Raw genomic sequence first — 25756 nt, forward strand, 5'->3', positions numbered from 1 at the left:
AAAGTATAAGGTATGTAGAAATATAAGGTAGAGGTTTTTCATAAAGTGGCCAGTTACTGGAAGTCCAAGAAGGTGTTTCTAATAAAGTGACCAGTTAGCAGAAATAAAAGGTAGAGGTTTCTAATGCAAAAGGCCTGTTAGTAGAAATTTAAGGTAGAGATTTCTAATAAAGTGACCAGTAAGTGGAAGTACAAGGTAGATGTTTCTAATAAAGTGATCAATGAGTGAAAATACAAGGTAGGTGTTTTTTATCAAAGAGGTCGCAGTGGAGAGGTACAGGTTTCTAAAAAAGTATGCTAATTAAGTATCTTTTAAAAGGTTTTCCAAGTTTGCTATCGTAGTAAATATGCCTATTCGGAGTACATTTTTAAGGGCAACTGATTGTGACTTGCGGTTGCTGGTACATTTCTTTTCAGGGTTGTAGAGGTAATCTCGGTTAAGTTTAGTTTGTAACTAGAGTTTGTATCTTGTTTTCCTTCAGCTCCTTCCTTTTAATCTGAATGTATTTAGAAACGCTCAGCAGCTCTTCCTTCTCTGTAACACTCCACCTGATAATCACACCACCAGGCATTCATAGCGACAGATTCTTGCCCATTTGTGGGTGTAAAAGTAACGATGCGGTTGTGTTTTCCTCTCAGCACAAGAGAACCATATGCGGTAGTTACATTAACTGGATATGGGTTGTGAACTGAACAGCTGGTGAGAACGCTATGTGATAGCCAGGCTGGTTTCTTCTGCTGACTTCAGAATCAACTTCATCCCACGGCAGAAAATCGAGTGCTCGCTTACTTAAAGGAGTTGCAACAGCTTAAAACAGCCTCTAGAACACTGATGTGAAAAACTCGGTAAGAAAGAACAGGTGGGCAAGATGCTGCAATTCGCTCATTGTGATGATGATTAAAAAGGAGAATGTATAATTCATAAATATAGCTTCCTCATAAACATTCATGAGACTGCACCATTGGACCTTTCTGAAAATAAAGAGCTGTTAAGGTTAAGCAGAGAGAAACAGGAGAAACTTTTACAAAAGCCTTGTAGTGATGTGTCAGGTAATCAGATAGGAAGTGAAACGGGGAAGGAATACAAAAGGAAGACCATTATATACACAATATGTTGTTGCTGTTGAAATTAAATATTGCATCAAAGAAACAGTAGGTTTACAGGAGGAAGGGAAATGAAAAATTCAAACATTGAATATATATATATATATATATATATATATATATATATATATATATATATTAAAGAAACACCATTTAATTCAATGTAGAATTGAATTCAACTGACTTGAATCACAATAAACTGAACTGAATTACAGTTATTTGAACTGAACTGCCGGCTTAGAAAATGGATGGATGAGTGGATGAACTGAACTGCAATAAACTGAATTGGATATAACTGAACTGAATTGACAGTCATGGGCTGGAGGTTAGGAAACCAGCCTTGTGACTGGAAGGTCACCAGCTCGATCCCCTGAGCCGACAGTATGTGACTGAAGTGCCCTTAAGCAAGGCACCTAACCCCCAACTGCTCCCTGGGCGCAGCAGATAGGGCTGCCCTCCGCTCCGGGCAAGTGTGCTCACTGCCCCCTAGTGTTTGTGTTCACTATCGTGTATGTGGCGTTTCACTGCACGGACGGGTTAAATGCGGAGGTGAAATTTCCCCATTATGGGACTAATAAGGGTCACTAATTTAATGAATTAACTTAAAACTTTACATTTTTTGTTAGTATTTTAATCTAATTGCAACAAACTTAATTATACTGAAATGAAATGAAATTGCATTGAATTTAATTGATTTGAGAGAGAAACAGATAAAGAGAAAAAATTAGATTGTACTTACATTGAGCCCTCTTTGGAATACAGCTTGTCCCATGACGTTGGCTAACATACGAATCAGAGCTGCTCCCTAAACACACACACACACACACACACACACACACAAACACAAAGAATCTGTTTACTATTATCTACTACATCCTGGAGTATATAGTATACAGCTACAATGTGGAGTATACAGTATATACTACATACCCCACACTACAGCAGGATACTGCATCTGTACGTAATATATACTCCTATAGTGTGGGTGATACAGTATAGATACAGTATACACTATGTAATTGAAACTGGATCAGTATATACTATATGCTCCACATTGTAGCAGTATATATTATTTGTTTCTATATAGTACATACATACTATGTGATATATAATATTGGTAGAGTGTGAAGTATATAGTATACACTGATAATACAGTATGCAGTGTTCAGTACATACTGAATATACTGGTGCAATATCCTTTATATACTGAGTATACAGTATATATTGTTGCAGTGTGGTGTATATACTGGTGAAGCATACAGTATACTGCATATATATATATATATATATATATATATATATAGTAGAAACACTGTGCAGTATGCTCTTTCCAACTCACAGAAATCCCAGTTCACACTCATCTACATTCTTTCATATTCTTTAATGAACACACTGAACAAAGCCCCCCACTTCCATTCTGTTCATTTACTCATAAAGCCATTACACTGAGCTTCTGTGTACACTCATTCATTCTCAATTATATATGCAGGTACAGAGCTTGAGAAATAACTCCCGAGAACCTGATTTAGTTCATGTTTATCCATGTTAATCCCTTCAATATTTTTGTTTTACTATTCTTTTCAAATATGTATTATATGACTACATATTTAAGTATGTTGTGTGCTACATAACAAATTACATTCCATTTTTATTTAGTGTCGACAGATTCCACTGTGCACTTTGGACTTTTTTTCAAGTGTTAAGCTAAAAATGAATTTCCTAAATACAAAACTGCCCACACAATAATTATGTGCCAAACCTACTCTTGTACTTACAAACCCAAATGTGGCATGAATTTGATGTTTAGGACATGCACTTTCCACACAATCTCTCTACCTCCTTAAATGAGCTTAAAGTAAGAAAATAAATCGCTAAAATGACAACATACTGTATCTGACCAGTGATAATAGCAATTACATACTAAATGCAATGTGAATAAATGCAACAAACTAATCTTACTCATGTTTTTCAAAAAGTACAGGGTGACACAGTGAATTGGTCAGGTGGTTTTTTGCTTATACCAATCACAAAGACAACAGTGACTGGTTGCGTAAGTTCAAGTTTATAAAATCAGAGGTCAAATAAAATAATGCTGCATTGTCATAGTCTAAAACACACATTTGGTGTGCTACGGCATTCATTTTGTGATGCTTGAAAAAAATCACAAGATTAACCTGGTTTATCTGGAAAATATTAAGGAGTAATACCTCATGATTTAAGTTACCATCTTAGTTTTCTTCTTATTATTATTATACTATGGCCAACAATTTGCAGCTCTATAAAAGCACCTTAAAACCATCTGGGATACCATAACAACAGCCTAGCAACATCTTAGTAACTACCTGAAATTACTATACAAAACCAATTAAGTTTTCAAAAACAATCAACAGCGTTTGCAACTGCTTTATCTTTTGAATGCCATTAGCTGGCTTAGCCAAGCCAACTTAAAGTACATTCACATTTCATACAATGTTATAAACCACATGAGCAAGTCCAGTTAAGATTACTTAACAACACGGTTTGAGGCAAATGATGATTTAGGCATGCAGTTAGCACAATACTAACAGGAGTACATAAGCTTCCCTTTCGTATTAACTACCTAAGCTTCATAGCTCCAGTGCAAGAACAATTCTCATATAAAGCCTTATGTTCCATCCCTTCAAGAGATGAGTCTGACACTGACTGTCTGAAATGTTATCAGTGTGTATCTGACCACAGCTCTCACTGCTGCAACAGTTAGAGGAGGGTCATGTTCTCTCAGTGCTGAAGGGACCCGTATGATTGTGTACAGCTCATGCAGAGAGAGATAAGTGAAAGCATCTCACTATCACTGCCCTGAAACTCACACGCTGCACAACAGGAGGGATGAGTGTACACAGATACCAGTCATGGCTCATAGTATCTGACCATGAAAGCATCATACTGTAGAAAATGTAGAGAATATGTCTTATATTTTTTATTTTGTGATTGTGGTAAGATTTCTGTAGGAGAATTGTCCAGTTTCTTTGTGAGATAATTGCATCTTTTAAGAAAGAAAGTATTTTACTTGAAGGAAATAAAGCCACACTATGGGGCAGATTGATTAATGTTTCGCGCTGTTTGAAAGTCTATATTTTAATGTTAAAAAGGGGCAGCTAAGGTTTACTAATTTGGCCCTTTAAATGGCCCTTTCGCACCCATAAGAAGATGAAAGCTGCTCTTTTGCACTTTAAACTTTCCTTAAATCACCAAAACCGATGATAAATACAGACTGTTTGCTGCTTAATGCCTGTCAAGGGTTTGTATATTTATATAAAATGCATCCTATTTGGAATAAAAAAATCTTTTTTTTTATGTTATTACGTTATAAAGATGACATAAGCTACTTAGGAAGTGACAGAACTAATGTTTTTGTTTATATGTTCACACTACAAAAATAACATAAAAGCTTAGTTTAGTACAATAATGCATTTAGTTAAGTTAAATGTAGTTATCTTTTTATACAATATAGTATATTCTTAGAAACCAACAACATACTGAATAGGCACTGCATTCAATTTACTTAATTCTAGTTCAACATTAATTGGGCGCTTTTACACGGCCCAAACTACTGAAACCCTGGTACCAGCAGGACCCAATGCTGTCATATTTTGAGCCATAAGACAGAACCCAAATACAAAATGCTAATGTGTGAAATGCTACTGAAAACAGAAAGCAGTGACTGACCTGTATTAAAGTGATGCCAATTCCAAAAAAGTTCAAACAGGAGCATGTTTACCACGGTGTTACATCACATTTGTATTTAACAAGACTTAATGAATGAGAGACGACACAAACTGACCTAGTTTTGAAATGGGATTTTTTTGACATTCTTCTGAAGTCTTCAGCTGTACAGAGCCTTCACTGTAATACACTGAGCTTAATCTTGTTTCAATGGGAGAAAGTTCTCAAACGTGTTTGATATACTCAGACTGGTCTGAAACAAAATTGGGCAGCCAAATATCTGAATTTGTGTCCATTTGCACACTACTCAATTCTCTCTCCAACTGTCGACTATAACTGACCCAAAAATCGGCAGATTAAAGCCAACTAGCACAGACTTGGCCAGACTGAGAATCAGGGCTAAAATCGGGGTAAAAGTTGTGTAGTGTAACCCTGGCTTTAGGGGTAGAAGATCATAGGCATTCAGCTTTTTTCCTTTTCCTTTAGGCACAGATATTTCTCCAGGTTCCCTGAATCTTTTGATTATATTATCTATTGAACTGGGTGAAATACCTAACAATTGCTCACTGAGAAACAGTGTTCTTAAACTGTTGGATTTCTTTGCTGTTGTATTTCTGGCAAAGTGGCGAACCTTTACTGTCCATTTTGCTCCTTCCTGGATGCTTATTTTATACCCAAGCATGATCACATCATCTTTTTAAGATGTATTTTCAACTTTTACAATGTTCCTCATCTTACAAAGCCCCTTTCCAAGAGTTTTTAGAACATGTTGGAGACAACGGTTTTACAATTAAGATTAAATGACCATTATTAGTGAATGAGCGTATATTTACAATAAACAATGAGTCTGATAAGGAAAATCATTAAACATCTTGCCTTTGTGCTTTTTCTTGAAACTGTAACCTATAGTTCAACTTTTTTTGATTGAGTTTTTATTTTTTTGTAATGATGAGTCATAGCTGTGCTTTGATTGACAGCTGGATAGACCACTACCAATGTGTGGAGACTGAAGCGAGTGAAGACTTTTCCGAAATAAAGGCTTCACTTTGTCAGGATTCTGATTGATAGAGAGACAAAGAGCTGAGGGGTGTAAATGAGAAAAAGACTAGAGCCATCACTTTTCTGACAATACAGACAGTATTAAAAAGGATAAGAAAAGACATGAGTGATGCTCCATCTCACTCACTCTTTCACAGGTTTCACTCATTTTCACATGTTTGGGTTTTAGTGATGCAGAGTAAATAAAACCCATTGTGTGTGTGTGTGTGTGTGTGTGTGTGTGTGTGTGTGTGAGAGAGAGAGAGAGAGAGAGAGAGAGAGAGAGAGAGAGAAAGAAAAGAAAGAAAGGAAGACTAAGGGGATAAGTATAGAGAGCAATAAAAAGAAAGATATAAAAAGAGAGGAGGAGAAAGAGAGCTGGTGAAAGAGACTAATGAAATAGAGTGAAAAGAGAAATAGAGAGAAAGACAGAGAGAGAGAGAGACAGAGAGAGCAGAGAGGAGTGAAATGAAAAAAGGAAGGAGAGAGAGTAGGAGAGTGAAAAATGAAGACAGATTGGGAAGATGTACAGACAGCAAGAAAGAGAGCGAGACGAGAAAGGAGAGGGAAAGAAACTGAGAAAAATAAAAAGAGGACAGAGGATGCTGCACAGGCAGAGCGAGAAAGATAGATGGAAAGAATGGGGAGAAAGAGAAAAAGGGGATAATTAATATTTAAAGAGCAAGAGAGTGATAGAGTGGGACATAAAAAAGAAATTGAGAGAATGGAGAGGAAACAGAGGAGAGAAAGAAAGGAGTGGAACAGGGAGAGAAAAAGAAAACATGAAGGAGAAAGAGAAGGGGAGAAAGGGAGAGTAGTAGAAAGAGAGAAATAGAGAGAGAGAGAGAAAGAGAGACAGAGAGAAATTCAGTGAGAGAGAGAGAAACAGAAATTCAGTAAGAGAGAGAGAGAGAGAGAGAGAGAGAGAGAGAGAGAGAGAGGGAGATACAGAGATACAGAGAGAAATTCAGTGAGAGAGAGAAAGAGAGAGAGAGAGAGAGAGGGAGATACAGAGATACAGAGAGAAATTCAGTGAGAGAGAAAAAGAGAGAGAGAGAGACAGAGAGAAATTCAGTGAGAGAGAGAGAGACAGAAATTCAGTAAGAGAGAGAGAGAGAGAGAGAGAGAGAGAGAGAGAGAGAGAGAGAGACAGAGATACAGAGAGAAATTCAGTGAGAGAGAGAAAGAGAGAGAGAGAGAGAGAGGGAGATACAGAGATACAGAGAGAAAGTCAGTGAGAGAGAGAAAGAGAGAGAGAGAGCGAGAGAGAGAGAGAGAGAGAGAGAGAGAGAGAGAGAGAGAGAGAGAGAGAGAGAGAGAGGGAGAGAGAGAGAGAGAGAGAGAGAGGGAGATACAGAGATACAGAGAGAAATTCAGTGAGAGAGAAAAAGAGAGAGAGAGAGAGAGAGAGAGAGAGAGAGAGAGAGTGAGGGAGATACAGAGAGAAATTCAGTGAGAGAGAGAAAGAGAGAGAGAGAGAAAGAGAGACAGAGACAGAGACAGAGAGGGAGCGACTGAGAGAGAGATTCAGTGAGAGCATGAGAGGGTGATTAAAAAGATTTAGCCTGTACTGTTTATTGTGCCACTGCTCCCCTGAGGCCGTCACCTTATTCTTTTATTCAAACCATTCCTTTCACTCCGCCGTATTAAAAACACTCTTTTAATTGAACTATTTTTCTTGTGTATCTGTGGGGGATACACAAAATGAAAATTATTTCATTTAGAATTCCCAAGTGATTAATTCAGAACTCCTTAGAGTGTGTGAGAAATAGAACAAAATCAGGTGTTCACACATACACACAGACAGAATGAGTTTTAATGAACAAATCCTACAGCCCACATCTATTTGCAGATCGCAGATATAGTTCAGAGCGTTCAGAACACAAGCATCTTCACGCTTGAACACGTCCTTTACAAGCATCTGAAACGAACACACTTCCATTTCCATGTTAGACTGTAAGAACAGTTCAGTGAAAAATCCTTAACTCTTCCTTAAATGGTCCCAGAAGGCATTTGGACACTGACCACTGGTAAAATTCAGTGAGGTTCTTTAGGTTACTTTAGGCTAGTTTATAAAATGTTAAATAAAATTACACATATTTTTTAGACCATTATCAAACTGACTGTAGAGTCTTTGTGTGGAGAAAGCCTTGAGAAGAGTTTCAACCAGACAGCACCGAGTACTGTAAAGCACAGCGGTGGAAACACCAAAATCTGAGCTCGAAATGTACAATATATTGACACTGTGTAATATTATTCCAGTTTACATTCTGCTGCACTTATCTACTACTGCTTGGTGAATCTATCCTCAACTTGAACAGTTAAAAATAGCTAAATAAAGCCTCTTATACAGAACAATAAAGGAAAAAATTAAACTGAAATCAATTGATTTCAAATTTCATTCGTTAATAGGTCACAGTCATCGTAAGCACCATAGTGTTTGTTCGTGAATGTGTTTCTGCTTTCTTCCATGGTTTCTTAGCCTTATAGCATTATAGGGTAACATTCAATAGTGTATAGCGCCACCTGCTGCTTGTCTAAGTGATGCCTGCTCATGTGCCTTTTAACAATGGACATCAGTCAGTCAGTCAGTGACTCAGTAAGAGACACTGACTCTTGTAGGCTTTTTAGAAAAAAACAACAGTGTCACAGAAACGCTCCCCAGTATGCTGGTTTCTGTTTTACAGGAACTGTATTAGGTTACTCTCTGTCTTACTGAGATTTTGACACTGGAGAAGCTAATTTTACAAACTCATATAGATCCACACTTCTATCCCTTCTAGGGTCTAATCCAGGGGTGCCCAGTCCTGGAGAACAACCACTTTACAGAGTTTAGCTCAACCCCAAATCAAGCACACTTGATCCAGGTAATGAAGACCTTCAGGAGGATCTAAATATTAAAACCAGGTGTGTTGGATTTGAAATCTCCAGGGTGGTAGATCTCTCTGGATTGAGCAGACCTGGGTTAACCTAACATACAAGCTCTTGCAGTTTGAGCAGTTATCTCTTAGAAGTTCCAGTTATTGCTGGTCATAACAAAATGCCAATTTATATGAATTATTTCTGACTTGCAGATAAATTGTGTGGAAAGTGTAAATTTTACACTAGGCCTGCTCAAAGTGTTGCTCATGGATGTTTGATTTGGCCTGCCAGAAATTTATCTGAATCCACCCATCCTCAGCCAGAGAACTCGAGAGAACAACAATATATTTTTATACTAAATAAAAATGATTAAATATTCTATATAAATATAGATATAATAAATATTTTATTAACAAAATGCAGAGTAATGTTACACAGTTTGTAAAAGCTTTAAAAATGTATCTGTCTTTTTGGATTTTGGCCCACCAGAACATTGCACTTGTATGTTAGTAGAAGAGGAGATATTTTGTCTGGATTTGAATTTGATAGACAGTTATTGTTATCTGTACAGTTTTGTTTTGTGGAAATAAAAACACGCTTTATGCTTTTGGACATTGAAACAAATAGAAAAGAATACTTTTACCTTTTGAACAGTCTTAAACCTGTCCATACAGAACGTGTTTTGTTATCCAATATTAAATATAAATGCATGATCTGAATCAGCCAAGAAAAGATATTTATGTGACTGAAAAAAAGATAATGTATTATTTTGATTTTGGCTGATCTGTGTTGCAGCTTTATGAGGCAAATCACTTGAGGCAGGTAAGTGCACTCATATTTAAATACTATGACACCTATACTAAAATGTCATAGCATAATTATATCTGACTCCTTGTGCTAAACTTTGCAATTTTGACTCATGGTAAGTACTGGAAATGGGCTATTGCATTTATTGTGTTTATTAAGCCCACACAGTATGAGCTTCAGGCTTTTAAAAACACTGATCAAATTTGGCCAAAAACAAATATCAGTCAACTTGGTTGTATATAAAATGGAATTGGCCATATAAATTAATAAACAGTGTATCCCTGCTACATAATAACATATGTAATAGTATAAAAAAACAAAAGTAATAACTCTCAATTTCTAATGATTAACACTACTGAAATATTTCTTGATAAAGAAATTCACTTGCCTTTTTGTAGGCGATCCAGTCGAAGACCCGATCGATATCTGTGGCTTCGAACACCTCCTGCGAGATTGGATGGGAACTGGCCAGACCATCCAGCAGCATCACTTCGTGAAGAACATCAGTCAGGAACCTTTGCTTCTCCTGCAAAACACACAAACATTCACTGAAAAAACTCAAACAAAAAAGACCTTAAATGCCTCAAAACACTCATAGCTTAGAGCACCAACCCACAGAGCGCTTGCATGAGATATATATCCAACTATTCAACTTCAGAAAGCAGAACTTATGGAAGTCTCAGCCAGAGTTTAGCATCAACTCATATTGAGAAAACATCAAACACGCTAAGAAGAGAAACAGTTCAGTATGGGGTGTCTCCACACACTTAAACAAATGCCTATGTGTGTGACACATGGAACGCCTAGGGCAGTGTTTCTCTCTGCTGTATATAGCACTATATGTGATTTCATGAACATTTGCAATAAGCACCATATATGAATTCATGAAATGCACCTCCTGAAATTTATGTTCTAACAGCAACCTCAATCAAAGTGTTAAGCCCACTGCTCTCATATCCCGCTCAAGAAATGTGGAACTGACATTTGTGAATAAGAATAATGAGGAGGTGAAATGCTCTTGTTGCCCAAACTGGCACGTGTTCAAAACAAGTTTCTGTTTGAGATGTTGACGCTTTATTAAACCTTACTTGAGCTATTATGAATAATTCCTGCCCATTAATGGCTTGGCAGCTTTGAAAAAAGAAAGAAAGAAATCCAATTTAAGGCGCTAATCCCAGTAAGCGGGATGGTGGGTTCAAACAAATAATTCAGAGAGAAAAAAAATCTAGAGACAATCAGAAAAGCCCAGCGTTGTTTTTGAAGTCAACAAAAGGAGAATACCTCTATGATCCTACAACACACAAGTCACGACCAGACACCTTGAAAACTCTCAACCCTATTACAAACTACTTTCACTTGATACAACAACTATTTCTGCATGTTGCTCTCACATTGTTGGCCACTATACTGGAAACACCTGCCTTGCGCATCCACTCAGTGGCCACTTTATTAGAAAAACTGCGTAGTGTTTCCACTCACCACTGCGTTAATTGGAAACACCATCTTGTACTTCCACTCTCTTGCCACTTAATTAGAAACACCTGCCTTGAACTTCCACTCACTGACCCAACACCTATCTTCCTTGTGTTTTCTATACATATTTGATCAGAAACGCCTACTTTCACTCACTTTCCATGTTGTCAGAAATATCTACTTTGTATTTCCACTCACTGGTCACTGAATTAGAAACTCCTGCCTTACAGGTTCACTAAATCTGTGTAGAATTACAGACTGTGGATCATCTGTTGCTGCAGTATTTATGAGCCCCCATTCATCACTGGTCACTTTCTGACCGCAGGACTGCTGTTGGTAACAATGAATCTGACTTAAGTTGCTGAAACCATGCCTTCATTTTTTTTCTATATGATCCATTGCCTCTGTTTAATCTTTATTCTAAATGTCTCCATTTGTTTGCTAAGTGCTCGGTAGCTGGTGGCTAGTGAGTGCATAGCAAGAGTTTAAATGAACCTTAATACAGACCTAATATAGTCTAGTTAGACATTATACTACATTTTAATATTATTTAATTGTAAATTTATTAAATACCTTCTGTTTTAAAATAGGTCAGGTAAACATGAAATATCTTAATATCTTAATTCATCTCTCTCTCTCTCTCTCTCTCGCTCTCTCTCTCTCTCTCTTTCACCTCTCTCACCCTCTACTCCAGTTTCCTTCAACACAGAAAAAAATAAGTACCTTAATGAAATTGGATGGAGCACAAAATACTCAGAGTGAATAATGCCGACATGAGACGTGAATCGATCCCAAAGCACGTTCTCTCCGTAAGATTCAAACATTGATCTGTTTTCAGTGGGCAGTTGCTTGCCGTATTCTTGTATTCACTAATGGTGGAAAACATCCCCCCAAATGACGTTAGGGTGAACGAACGAGATGCATGTTATGAATCATCCACTTTCTATTACTAAAAGAAACAGCTGAGCTAATGTAGGGTGAAATTACTTACAATGGAATTACGTCTACGGTACAATTACCTTTAGATAACGCAGCAATATAATAGAAAATGTGCATCGCTTAATGACACGTTACGAAATGTGAACATTTTTCCTCATATTTCTCTGCAAGGATATGACAAAAATAGATCAGAGGAGTTTGTAAGTTTGTTCTACATCTTTAACCCCTTAAAATCTCAGGCTTATCAAATAATAAGGCTTATTATTCAGTAACTACTGGGACTTCAGTGCAAAATGGTTTAGAATTCTTAGGTTATAGAAGTGTGTGATAAAACTTTGGGCCCACTGGCAAAACCTTGGGCCCACTTGCACTAAATAATTTTCATTATTTATCATTATATATATTCTATTTTCTATATATATATATGTGGTGAAAAAAAGGAATTTCCAAAAAGAAGTCTTCCTAAAAACCGTAAAAGACCTGACAGACTGGTGTTCTCTCAACAATAGACTGCCCAACCCACCCCAGTGTCGAGACCTCAACATCACTTAATGTATTTGGGCTTTTTTGGATTGTGATACAACCAATTTCTAAGTCAAAACTTTGCATGTGTGGACAAATATCCCTGCAGATTTCTTTTAAAAAACTGACTTCTGAAAAGAATGAGAGCTGTAAAGATGAAGGATGGACACAGTACTGAGTATTGTGAAATATTTAGTTACTGTGCATTTGAGTGATTTTTCTGTCAAATACGTGTTTTCTGCCTTTTTCTGATGCTGAAAAATAAAGAGTAAGTCTTAATTGATTGACTACATTTGTAGAAAGAATGGGAGTTTTGCTGAAATTTTGCTAAACTACCTTTTTAACACATATTAGTGTGGTAGATTTAGGATGGGACTGAACTCTGCAGGATAGAAGACTCCCTGGAGCAGGTAGAAGCCAAATGCTGCACTGTAATAGATCTCTAGGAGCAGAGCCTGTGCCTTGTGCTTAAACTGTCAAGACAGCAGGAGCTTATTACAAACGCGGGACATGTCTAAAGACGTTAACACAGCCTGGCTGGATGTAGATGGTAAATTGTACAGTAAGGGCTGTCACTCATTTGCACTCTCCATGGTACTACACATTAACATGTCAGTGTCACTGCTGTGCTGAGAATGATCCACCACCCGCCAATAATATGAGGACAACAGACAATGTTACAACTAACTCCTTACAGTTAACTCTACCTGTGGGGTAGGTTGTAATGGTGGATGCTACAAACAAAGTTTACATTTTGATTTGTAGCAGAGATCTGCAGGTTGTTTGTATATTAAAAACATGCTCAATTTATTTTTTAAAAACTTATGTAAATTCCTTTTTCTCTTTACACTTACAGTATATAAATATATACAGGGAGGTCCACACATCTGAGACAACTAGTCTACTTTGCACTGGTTTCAATCTAATGCAAAGTTTTTCATTATAAGCATAGAAATTTTGAGTGAAAAGTAGAACATTTGAAATTTGAAGAATTTCTGAGCATTTGGTATATTTGTCTTATGCCCATGTATGTTTGAACTGTTCTGGACTCCACAAGCATGTGAATCGGTTGATCATATCGACCTGAGACCCAGCTGAACACAAGCTTCAATAGAAGGAATAACACAAAAAAAGGATGTTTTTGTACAAAGGCTTTAATCTGGTCAATTTCACAAATTTTCTTAATTTCGATTATTGGCAAGAAACAGTGCAGAATCCTGAATACTTCTACAGTTTACTTGTCATAACTTTTCTTTGTTTTAAATGTATTAAAATTCTGAAGTTTTGTTGCTTATTTCTAAATTGTGTTGATGTAAAATATAATCACTGTCCAAACAGAAAGAAGTACTGACAAAATGATAACTTTACAGAAGTAGAGATTTTATTAAAGTGCTTTTGGAGCGTTTCGATTCGTCCAATTATAATGAAATATTCACCCAGCTTCTGAGCTCAAAGTTATGCATTATAAATTGTCTTTTTTTTGTGTATAAGTGACTATGCAATAAAAACACATACACACTTTTTCTAAGTCACTAATCCTGGGTCACAGTGGGTGCTCAAGTCTATCCCATTGGCCATTGAGCTCAAGGCAGGAAATGCCCTGGACAGGTTGCCTGACCATCGCAGGGCAGACATACAGATATATATGCAGGCACAAAGAAGCTCCGTGTTACCTTTATTGTTTGATGCACCACGAAGCTCAAAGTGCAGACATTTCATAGATTCAGTATTAAATTTCCCTTCCAGTATTCAGTGGTAGACACCCAAAACATCTATAATTTAATAAAACTATCTATACATACTATATATGTTCAGTGTCATATAAAAACATCATATTAAGTTCTGTGAATATTTGATGATGAATACAATTCTGCTACAGCAATATGAAGTTAAATTACAACAAATTCTGTCAGAACGCTTCCATGTTAAATGCTGAATTTTAGAGAAACTTCTAGAGAATTCAGAGAAGTCGGAATCCTATCACAGTGGTGGTGATAGGAACCAGACTTCTCAAAGAGTTTAATGCCTCTAAAAGCTCTCACAGAAAGCTATTATATGAAATGATTATGAATACACTGCTGTGTGAGACACTGTTTTAAGATAGTTAAGTTTAAGATGGTTTTAAGACAAGAATGTATTTTTCAAACTTATACATGACATTTAGGGATGTAACAGGGACATTAATCCTGTTTTCTCAGATTTACTGCTATTTTATCATTATTAACTGTAAATGTAAAACTCCAATCCAAGAAATCCAAGTTGGCATGTTTTTGAAAAATCAATGTAATTGAACATTTTTTTCCTTTTTATATAAAGTTATTTTAAATTTAGGTTAACTTTTGAGATATGAGTTTTTTTAAAACAGCAACAAACTTGAACAAGTTGACTTGTATTTGAATTATGCCGCAGTGTTTGTTGTGGAAGTGTTGGGGCGGTCGTGGGCTGGAGGTTAGGGAACCGGCCCTGTGACCGGAAGGTTGTCAGTTCAATCCTCAGAGCTGACAGTATATGACTGACGTGTCCTTGAGCAAGACACTTAACCCTGAATTGCTCCCCGGGTGCCGTGGATAGGGCTGCCCACCGCTCCGGGCAAGTGTGCTCACTGCTCTGTAGTGTGTATGTGGTGTTTTACTTCATGGATGGGTTAAATGAAAAGGTGAAATTTCCCTTTTGTGGGACTAATAAGGGTTACTTAACATTCATCACAATCGTTATGTTCAATCCATTTGCTTTAAGTTATCTACCTAGGTTTTAGACATAGACATCTCTCAAGGACTGAGGTTCTTTTGATCACATCTGGAACAGTTTTCACTGTAGATGAGATGCTGCATTGTACAGAGATTTGATCAAACTAGTATCTTCCTCACAGGGTCTTCCAAAAGTCAAGCATTATAAACAATGCCACAGCCTCAAAAACTATAAATGTTATATCATTTTGAAGAATTCAAATATTTCATTGACGTTTTGAAAAGGAAGGAAACTCCAGTAAGTCTGCACTGGATAAGTCTATATTCACACAATTCATACATTCACACTAACTCAACACAGTTAGAAAGACAAGGCAAAAGGAGAGAGAGAGACATACACACACACACACACACAGAGAGAGAGAGAGAGAGAGAGAGAGATTCACAAAGGGAGAGGGGAAGAGAAAACAGAGAAACACAAAGTACTTTCTACACCAGCTGGTGAGTCAAATCTGATGTCATGCGAGTCACGTAACTGTGCTGTAAAATTAGTGCTATTAGAAGAGTCTCCATCTGGCCTGTATGTGCTCTCATCAGAGTGTTTACATCCAATGATATTTCATTTATAGCCCTGCTTATTGACATCTCTTCCTCCTCCATGGCCTCCTAAAACCTGTGAACGTGCCAGTAGAGAGAACATCTAAACCAATCAATCTGGGACCTAGTAGAGATCCTAATGCTAATGCTAGCCCAGTAGCCTGTTGAGTTCCGTGCTACAGCTCAGCTGGCTCATCTGCCTGACTTTACTGGGAAGTGAGTGCTATATTTCAAAGAAAAACAAATTTTTCTGCAATTTTAACTACAATAATCTATACATGACTAAAGAATATCTAAATTAAATGACATTGTGGCATGCACCCACCCCCTGGGCCCCGACAACGACGCTGAGCAGGAAGGTGGGGCCCAAACACCCAGCGAAGCCGCGAGTGTGGAGGGGGCAGAGCGCAAAGGCTGAGCTCCCCTGCCGGATGAGAGTGACGCGAGTCATGGGAGTGATGGCGGGCAGAGGAGGACGACGACAGTGCCAGTAAGGAGCGAGTCCCTGAAAAGTCTATTTAGCATAAGCCACTGAAAAGTGTGCACCATGACGTTGGTTTTGGTTGTTTACTTTGTGCATATTTTGTATGAATTTAAAGTAATGGCTGCTGCAACTCTGAACCCTGCCTCCAGTCCTCCTTGAGCCTGGGGTAGCACATGCGGTGCTACAGACATAAAGAAAACAAATACCAAATAAATATAAAAATATATATATAATGAAAGTTGTGGCCCCCAGGGATCATGGCACTGGTGTCACTGTGTAATAAAAAATCTAAAATTTTGAAATAAAAATCACACTGATGAAATCACTTGATCACTTGACTTTGACCTATTTTTGGAGGATCTATGAAGTCTCAGTTATCTGAAATTTTCTCATTTAGCTCATGATTTCCTTTTTCAGCTTTTAGTTGACGTCACTGGTGTGACCTACCTTATTCTTAGGAGTACAGATGGATCAAATTACATATTTTAGTGGATTTTCCATGGCTGACAACATGTGGTTTGATGCTCTGTAGCAGTCATTTTGTATTTTTTATCAAATATCTCACTGGTGTTACTGTCACTGGGTTTACCTTATATGTAACACTAATGAGGATTGGTGGCACCTATGGATAGACAGAAAAGTGGACGTTTCTGTGGAATGATCCATATACATTTTATATACATAGTAGTGTCAGAGCACACATTGGTTCCCATGATGAGTGGTTCACCCTTAGCTGGGCTAAAGTTCTTAAAACAGTAAGTAAAAGTTTTAGGTTGTACTTTCAAGTTTGTGACATTAATGCTTACAGGTTATGTGAACTTTGGAGCAGTTTGGTTTGCTACTCTGTTTGGGAGTGTGAGCTGACATCTAGGTTGGGTCTTGATTCATAACCCCCAGTGGAATTTTGTAGCAGACTATGACTGTGCTAGAGGTTAAAAGAGCATATTTCTTCCCTTTGGAAATAAGAGTGATTTTCCTCTCTTGTACTGCTGAGTCAATTCTAAGGAAAGCATGGGCACGAACTCTGAGCTGTCTATGCTTCTATCTACCCGCAATGCTACAATATACTGTGACTGGGGAATTCAAACAGGGCTCAGAGACACACACGGAATGTTACGTTCTCTGTTTTCTTATTTAACTTTATCAAAATTGATCTTGGCATAAGAAAGTCATGACAGAAATGTAAAAAAAAGTAATGCTGTTGTTGTTCATGTTTGCTTGGATGTCAAAAAAAAAATAACAATAACAAAAACATAAAATATACAAAAGGCTGTTTGTTCCTTTCTGCAAAAGCAGATTATACACACAACACTTTCTTATTAATTTAAATTCTAGTAAAATATCTTCTCTTCTACTTACAAAGTGTCACAGTTTTGAGTGTGCCTGTTTTTTTCCCTATGTACATTTTAGCCAAGTGCTTTTGTTTTTGTTTTCATTCCTTTGCCCTGCCCTTTTTCCCCACCTTCCCTATTAGGATTCTCATCTGTTTGTAGTTCCAGTCTCTTCCCTCTCCCAGGTGTTCCCTATTGTCTTTAGCCTATATCGAGCACTTTGTTTGTTTTGTTTACTTAAGTTGGTTTGCGCTTACATCCAGCATCATTATTCACCACACATGACACAAACACTAATGTAGTATGTTTAGAATCTGACACAATGTCTCTACTCGTTTCAGTGAGCTACAGGTCACAAATGATTCATATATAACTACAGCATGCTTTTGCTATCCTGCAGCTTCTTAGGCTTAAATGGGGGAGGAGCTAATGAACAGGTGCAGAAACTTGTGGCTCGTGCCAGCAGCTATGTTTCCCCACACACTCCATCTCCACCTGGCCAGATACTGCCTTCACTGCTGCTTCACTGCAACCATCTGGGACAGAAACAGAAGCCATCTCTGCTGAAAGCACACCAAACCAAAAGTTTTTAATATACAAGCTTGGCATTGTGCTTCTATTTATAGCTTTACAGTTGTTAGGAGAAATAAACCCAGTTTTGTTCTCTATGACTGTTCAAAGTCTTTGCAAATTGGTGCGTATCCAACAGAAGTGGGTTATAGCTGTAATTCTAATCCTGTCTTACACTCATTTTGAACTCATATCTACTATCCTGAATGTTTCCCACATAATTAGTGTCTCCCACAGATGTTTCTCCCGGAACGTTCCTCTGTAAGATTCCAGTGCCTCTGTTATATATTGCTTGTAAACTTGTACTACTTGTATCCTAACTACACCATCTGCAGCCCAGAGGAGGACGCTTTCCCCTTTTAAGTCCTGGTTCCTCTAAGCAGTTCTTCCTCATGCTCTCAGAGAGCTTTTCCTTTTGAGTCTTGGTTACTGTCAGTGGTTCTTCCTCATGCTCTTAGAGATTTGTTTCTTTTTGAGTCTTGATTCCTCTATTTGGTTCTTCATCTTGCTCTGTGGGGGTTTTCCTGACATTATTTCCCTTGATGACTCATTCATATTTGGGCTGTACCCACATTTTTGAACAATCTGTGTTGAGAGTCTGGTCTACTTTGTGGAAAAATATAGTTCTTCAAGGGTTCTTTAATACAGGGAATAGTTCTATTCAGAACCCTTAGTTCTATATAGAACAATTTAATGTTTAACTGTTTCTTTGCAGATTGAAATGGTTCTTTAGATTGTTGGTGAATATACTGTATATACAGAATCCTTTTTTCAAAATTGGCTATATAGCACCAAAAAGGGTTCTTCTATTGTCACAATGCCAGGCTTGTAACATTAGAAAAAGCTTTTTTGATGCTATATAAAACCATTTTCAAATAGGTTCTATATAGAACCACATGCAACACATTCTCCATCAATTCCACAAGGCAAAGCCTGAAATACAGGCATGAAACAGATTCCAAATTGAACCATTCCCTTTACTAGAGAGCCCAAATCCAAAATTCAAGTCAAAAGTAATTTATTGCTTGATTTCTAAGAAATGCAAAGCATATTTCAAACCCCCCCAATACATGACTGTGGCTTTCTTCAGCAAGACACCTAACCCCCAATTGCTCCCCGGGCACCATGGATAGGGCTGCCCACTGCTCCGGCCAATGTGCTCACTGCCCCTAGTGTGTGTGTGCTTACTAGTGTGTATGTGGTGTTTCACTTCACGGATGGGTTAAATGCGGAGGTGGAATTTCCCCATTTGTGGGATTAAAAAGGTATCACTTAACTTAGCTCCACCTATACATCACACAAAAACAACAGAACACAGCAAATGACTCTCTCCTGTCAAAGTAGTTGGTTCTTCACCTAATTATGAGACAAAATGTCTCTCTCTCAAAATGTTTACTACTGGACATATCAGACCAGCTGAGAAGCTAATGCTAATTGCCATATTTAATTTAATACATATTAATATATTTTCTAATTTAAAAAATCACATTTTTGTAAACATTCTAAGATCTGACAGTAGAAATATGGATTATATCACCTTACATTCCTGCCTATGTTCACCTCAGACACCCGCCTCCCCTCTCAAATGCCAGTGGTATCTTCCATATGGCCATTCTATCCCTTTATCGGTGATCCGGTGAAGTGTGGCCATCAAAGCTGGGCAGATGTGACAGACACAATCAGTCGCTGAAATGAGCCCAAATGGACCTCTCTGCTTGGCTAACACCGCACGGCTGAGGCAGCTGAGGGCAGATAGGTATAAAATATTGGAACAGACGGTGGGGGTGTGTGTGTAAGGATTGAAAGATTTGTGCGAATGCATCTGGTTGCGATGAGGGACCTGCAATTTATCCTACTAGCTTATTTCTTAAGCCTCACTAGGAGACTTTTCAGAGGAACCTTTCTAGGTCGCCACGGTGTTTATACCTGCTTAGATTTAGCTTTATTATATCACATTCATAGTTCATTGAAACAAGTGGAGAACCTGTGAGGAAACTGCAGATTCTAAACTTACAATTCATACCACATTAGTGTTTGTAAGTAAAAGTGGAGATATTTTATTATGATTTGACTACAGCTGTTGTTGTGTGTGCAGTCTTGTTCTGTGGAAAGAAAAAAACATCCTTTGCATTTTTGAATATATTTACAGTTGTATGCAAACGTTTAGGCGCTCCTGGTCAAATGGCATGTTTTGCTGAACTTTGAAGTGTAAATGAATCATAAAATGTGGACTGTGCAGTTAGAGCTATGGCAGATTTTGTACTTTTGTGTTATTTCTTTTCCAATATGTGATGCACAGCAAATAAATGGAAAATGTGTACCATTAAAAAGGAGAAAGTTTCTTGCCTGTCAAGTATTTATTTATTTATTTAGAATATCAACATGACATTTTACCAAGGGTGTTCAAACTATTCTATACAGCTGTGCACTATTGTTTGCCATTAAAACAACTGGGAAAAATTGAATTCAAACATAATTAGCTATGTGATTATGGAAGTATATGGTTGCATGTACATTGAACTGCAACATGACACTGACAGTTCTGCATGTCTAAATGTTAAATGCTGCATGCTGTCATTTTTTTTCATGTTTTCATTTGCATTTCTCTCACATCTGCCACTGTAAAGTCAGGGATACGGTCCAGCTGAGTCATAGCACAGAACTCAATAGGCTATTGGGCTAGAGTTAGTGTTTGCATCTCAGCTTGGTCCCAGATTGATCAGTTTGAGTCTTCTGTCTACTGGCACTTTCACAGGCTTTTAGGAGGCCATGGAGGAGGAAGAGATGTCAATAAGCAAGGTTATAAAAAAATATCATTGGATGTAAACACTTTGATAAGGCCAGATGGAGACTCTTCTAATGGTTCTGGTTTTACAGCACAGTTACCTGAAGAGGGGACATTTTACTGTAGTTTTACTGTCCTCTCCATGGATCACCACCTTATCGTGGTGGAGAGGTTTGCGTGCTTGAATGATCCTTGCAGCTATGTTGTCTGGAGCAGAAGCTCCTGGTAGGGTCTCCCATGGCAAACTGGTCCTAGGTGACAGGTCAGACAAAGTGTGATCCATAATAACCCCTATGAAAAGACAAAAACAGGACTTGGGTACCCTGCCCGGAACAGGGTTACCGGGGCCCCACCCTGGAGCCAGGCCTGGGAGAAGGGCTCGCCAGCGAGCGTCTGGTGGCCGGGCATTTACTCATGGTGCCCTGCCGGGCCCAGCCCAAAGGAGTTACATGAGTCCCCCCTCCCATCGACCCACCAACAATGGGAGGGGCAGTAGTAGGGTTTCGGTGCTTTGTGGATCGGGCAGTGTCCGAAGGCGTGGGCCTTGTCGTTCTGATCTTCGGTTGCTGAAACTGGCTTTTGGAACTTGGAACGTTACCTCACTGGTGGGGAAGGAGCCTGAGTTGGTGTGCGAGGTTGAGAGATACCAGCTAGATATAGTCGGGCTCACCTCAACACACAGCTTGTGCTCTGGGTCCAATCTCCTTGAGAGGGGCTGGACTTTATTCTTTTCTGGAGTTGCCCATGGTGAGAGGCGGCAGACAGGTGTGGGCTTTCTCATAGCCCCTCGACTCGGTGCCTGTATATTGGGTTTTTTTCTGGTGGACGAGAGGGTAGCTTCCCTACGCCTTCGGGTTGGGGAACGGGTCCTGACTGTTGTCTGTGCTTATGCACCAAACAGCAGTTCAGAGTACCCAGCCTTCCTAGAGTCCTTGGGAAGGGTGCTTGAAAGTGCTCCTCCTGGAGACTCTATTGTCCTACCGGGGGACTTTAACGCTCACGTGGGCAATGACAGTGAGACCTGGAGGGGTGTGATTGGGAGGAATGGCCTCTCTGATCTGAACCCGAGTGGTGTTCAGTTTTTGGACTTCTGTGCAAGTTTGTCCATCACGAACACCATGTTTGAACACAAGGATGTCCATAAGTGCACATGGCACCAGGACATCTTAGGCCGCAGTTCAATGATTGACTTTGTAGTCGTGTTATCGGACTTGCGGCCATGTGTTTTGGACACTCGGGTAAAGAGAGGAGCTGAGCTGTCAACTGATCACCACCTGGTGGTGAGTTGGATCAGGTGGTGGGGGAAGATGCCGGTCAGACCAGGCAAGCCCAATCGTATAGTGAGGGCTTGCTGGGAACGTCTGGCAGAAGAACCTGTCAGATTGATCTTCAACTCACACCTCCGCCAGAACTTTGACCAGATATCGGGGGAGGTGGGGGACATTGACTCAGAATGGGCCATGTTCCGTTCCTCCATTGTTGAAGCGGCTGACTGCAGCTGTGGTCGCAAGGTAGTTGGTGCCTGTCGGGGCGGTAATCCTTCCACTTCAGTCGTCGCCAAGGCAAAAACCTGTGTATGGGAGGAGTTTGGTGTGGCCTTGGAAAGTGACTTTAAGTCGGCTCCGAAAAGATTCTGGCAAACCGTCAGGCGACTCAGAAGGGGAAAGCAGTGTGCCACTAGCACTGTATATAGTGGAGATGGTGTGCTGCTGACTTCGACTGAAGACGTCATTGGGCGGTGGAATGAATACTCTGAGGACCTTCTCAATCCCACCGACACGTTCTCCAGTGAGGAGGTAGAGTCTGGGGACATGGGAATAGGCTTGTCCATTACTGAGGCTGAAGTCACAAAGGTAGTTAAGAAGCTCCTTGGTGGCAAGGCTGAGTTCCTCAAGGCTCTGGATGTTGTGGGGCTGTCTTGGCTGACACGCCTTTTCAACATTCCGTGGACATCGGGGGCGGTGCCACTGGATTGGCAGACTGGGGTGGTGGTGCCTCTTATTAAAAAGGGGGACCGGAGGGTGTGTTTCAACTACAGGGGAATCACACTCCTCAGCCTCCCTGGTAAGGTCTATGCAGGGGTACTGGAGAAGAGAGTCCGGCTTATAGTCGAACCTCGGATCCAGGAGGAGCAGTGCGGGTTCCGTCCTGGTCGTGGAACACTGGACCAACTCTTCACCCTCTCCAGGATTCTGGAGGTTTCATGGGAGTTTGCCCAACCAGTCCACATGTGCTTTGTGGATCTGGAGAAGGCATTCGACTGTGTTCCCCGGGCTATTCTGTGGGAGGTGCTTTGGGAGTACGGGGTACATGGCTCTTTGCTACGAGCCATTCAGGCCCTGTACAAACAAAGCTGGAGTTTGGTTCGCATAGCCGGCAGTAAGTCAGACTCGTTCCCAGTGAGAGTTGGACTCCGTCAGGGCTGCCCTTTGTTATAGATTCTATTCATAATTTTTATGGATAGAATTTCTAGGCACAGTCAGGGATGGAGGGTGTCCGGATTGGTGACCTCAGGGTCACATCGCTGCTGTTTGCAGATAATGTGGTCCTATTGGGGACATCAGGCTGCGAACTTCAGCTTTCGCTGGATCGGTTTGCAGCTGAGTGTGAAGCGGCTGGAAGAATCAGTACCTCTAAATCCGAGACCATGGTTATCAGGCGGAAAAGGGTGGAGAGCCCTCTCTGGGTCGGGGATAGGCTCTTGCTCTTGTGGAGGAGTTCAAGTATCTCGGGGTCTTGTTCACGAGTGATGGTACAAGGGAGCAGGAGATTGACAGGCGGATTGGTGCTGGGTCAGCAGTGATGCGGGCTCTTTACCGGTCTGTTGTGGTAAAGAAAGAGCTGAGCCATAAGGCAAGGCTCTCGATTTACCGGTCGATCTACGTTCCCACCCTCACCTATGGTCATGAGCTTTGGGTAATGACCGAAAGAATAAGATCGCGAATACAAGCGGCCGAAATGAGTTTCCTCCGCAGGGTGTCTGGACTCTCCCTTAGAGATAGGGTGAGAAGTTCGGTCATCCAGGAGGGACTCGGAGTAGTGCCGTTGCTTCTTCACGTCGAGAGGAGTCAGCTGAGGTGGTTCGGGCATCTGGTTAGGATGCCTCCTGGACGCCTCCCTCGGGAGGTGTCACAAGCAAGTCCACCTGGGAGGAGACCCCGGGGAAGACCCAGGACACGCTGGCATGACTATATCGCCCAGCTGGCCTGGGAGCGCCTCAGAATCCCCCTTGGAGAGCTAGGGGAAGTGGCTAGGGAAAGGGAGGTCTGGGCTTCATTGCTTAGGATGCTGCCCCCGTGACCCGAACCCCGGAGAAGCGGAAGATAATGGATGGATGGATGGATGGATGGATGGTTTTAATTTGATGGAAAGTTATTGGTGTGTATGGAGTTTTGTTTTGTGTATGAAAAAAAACTGTTGAAATAGACATGTAGACTAAAACCTGTTGATATAGAAAGTACATTGAATATAAATATAGTTAATTATGTAAACCGATATTCCAAACTTTAAAATCACCTTTTTTCATCAAATTAGAAAGAAAAATCAGATACTATTCTAAAAATTCAGAAAATATTCAAGACCCTTGAAAGTTATTAGATTTATCTGGGTTACAAATAACACAGATTGTTCCAGCTGCTATTTTTCTGGCCAAGCAATATGGTCTTAAAGTCAAAATTAATTATTTTTCAGCCTTACAAATGTAATCATTAAAAAAGGACACTGCTTGCATAAATATTAAACCCCTTCAGACTAGTGCTTAGTAGAACCACCTTTTGCTGCAATTACAGCTTTAAGTATGTTGGGGTGAGTTCCAGGTTGTTATGTTTGGATTGATGATGCTTGTGCACTGCAATTTTCACATAGTGCCACAGATTCATAATTGGATTGAGATTTGGACTTTGACTTGGCAATTGTAGAACATTTCAGCAGACTACTTTAGGTTGTCCTTCAGTATCTACCTGTGTTTTGCATCATCCATCCATTCGTCCTTCAATATGAACAAGATGCCTAGTTACCATTAAGGAAAAGCACCTCCACAATGTGATACTACATACTTCATTGATGGGATGGTGTTTAAATTTCAAACAACAAGCTCAGTTTTTGTCTCATTTGACCAAAAAAACCTTTTCTCTCATTTTAGCTGGGTCACTGATGCTTTCTGGCTAACTCCTGACATGCTTTGATGTGGTTTTTATTCAACAATGGCCTCTTTCCAGTCATTCTCTCACACAGCCCAGTTGTAGGCAGACCTCTTCATATTGTTGACTGGTACACCACCCCTCCAGTCTTAGCCATTGAACTCTGTATATCCTTCGGGGCACTTGTTGGCCTCTCTGGCTTTCCTCACTGCACATATTATGCAGAGTTTAGACTGCCAGCCTTGTCTAGGCAGTGCCTGGGTGGTATGATGCAGCTTCTGCTTCCTCATAATTGATCCAACAGTACTCACTGGGAAATTTAAACACTTAGATATTATTTTTCACCTTTTGTCATCTTGTTCATGTCTGTAACTGCACCTCTAATTTAATCTGAATGCTATTTGTTCTTCACTTTCACAGATCCACAGCCTGACCACTGCTACTTGAATAAAGGGAGCCTTTTATTAGAAAAGGTGCACTTATATGATTGGCAGGTAGAGATCAACCATAAGTCAACTGTATCCACATTAAGGCAATATGTTTCATATGTGCAAACCTGGAGCTTCCACAGCACAGGGCTTGAATGCTGATGCAAACAGTATTGTTCAGATATTCATTTTTGTCACAGAATATTTATATAGTACATCTTCTATCCATTTACTCAATATTCATTTAAATTCATTTATTTTAGGCTCAATTTTTAAAATAAAGTATAAT

The 25756-nt window shown here is 39.6% G+C and overlaps 1 protein-coding gene across 2 annotated transcripts in view; it reads right to left on the bottom strand.

Annotated features, from left to right (window-relative positions):
• The window catches only part of LOC108433189 (thyrotropin-releasing hormone-degrading ectoenzyme), a 358559-nt gene that overhangs the window by 144171 nt on the left and 188632 nt on the right, over window positions 1–25756 (bottom strand). For both annotated transcript variants that reach the window (XM_037542868.1, XM_017707605.2), the window contains 2 exons: window positions 9901–10038; window positions 1843–1908 (listed from right to left, as the gene is read on the bottom strand). In XM_037542868.1, the coding sequence (XP_037398765.1) occupies window positions 1843–1908; window positions 9901–10038 (204 nt within the window). The remainder of the gene's footprint in view (window positions 1–1842; window positions 1909–9900; window positions 10039–25756) is intronic.

This window comes from Pygocentrus nattereri, chromosome 1 (genome assembly GCF_015220715.1).
Source record: "Pygocentrus nattereri isolate fPygNat1 chromosome 1, fPygNat1.pri, whole genome shotgun sequence".
Taxonomy (NCBI): Eukaryota; Metazoa; Chordata; class Actinopteri; order Characiformes; family Serrasalmidae; genus Pygocentrus; species Pygocentrus nattereri.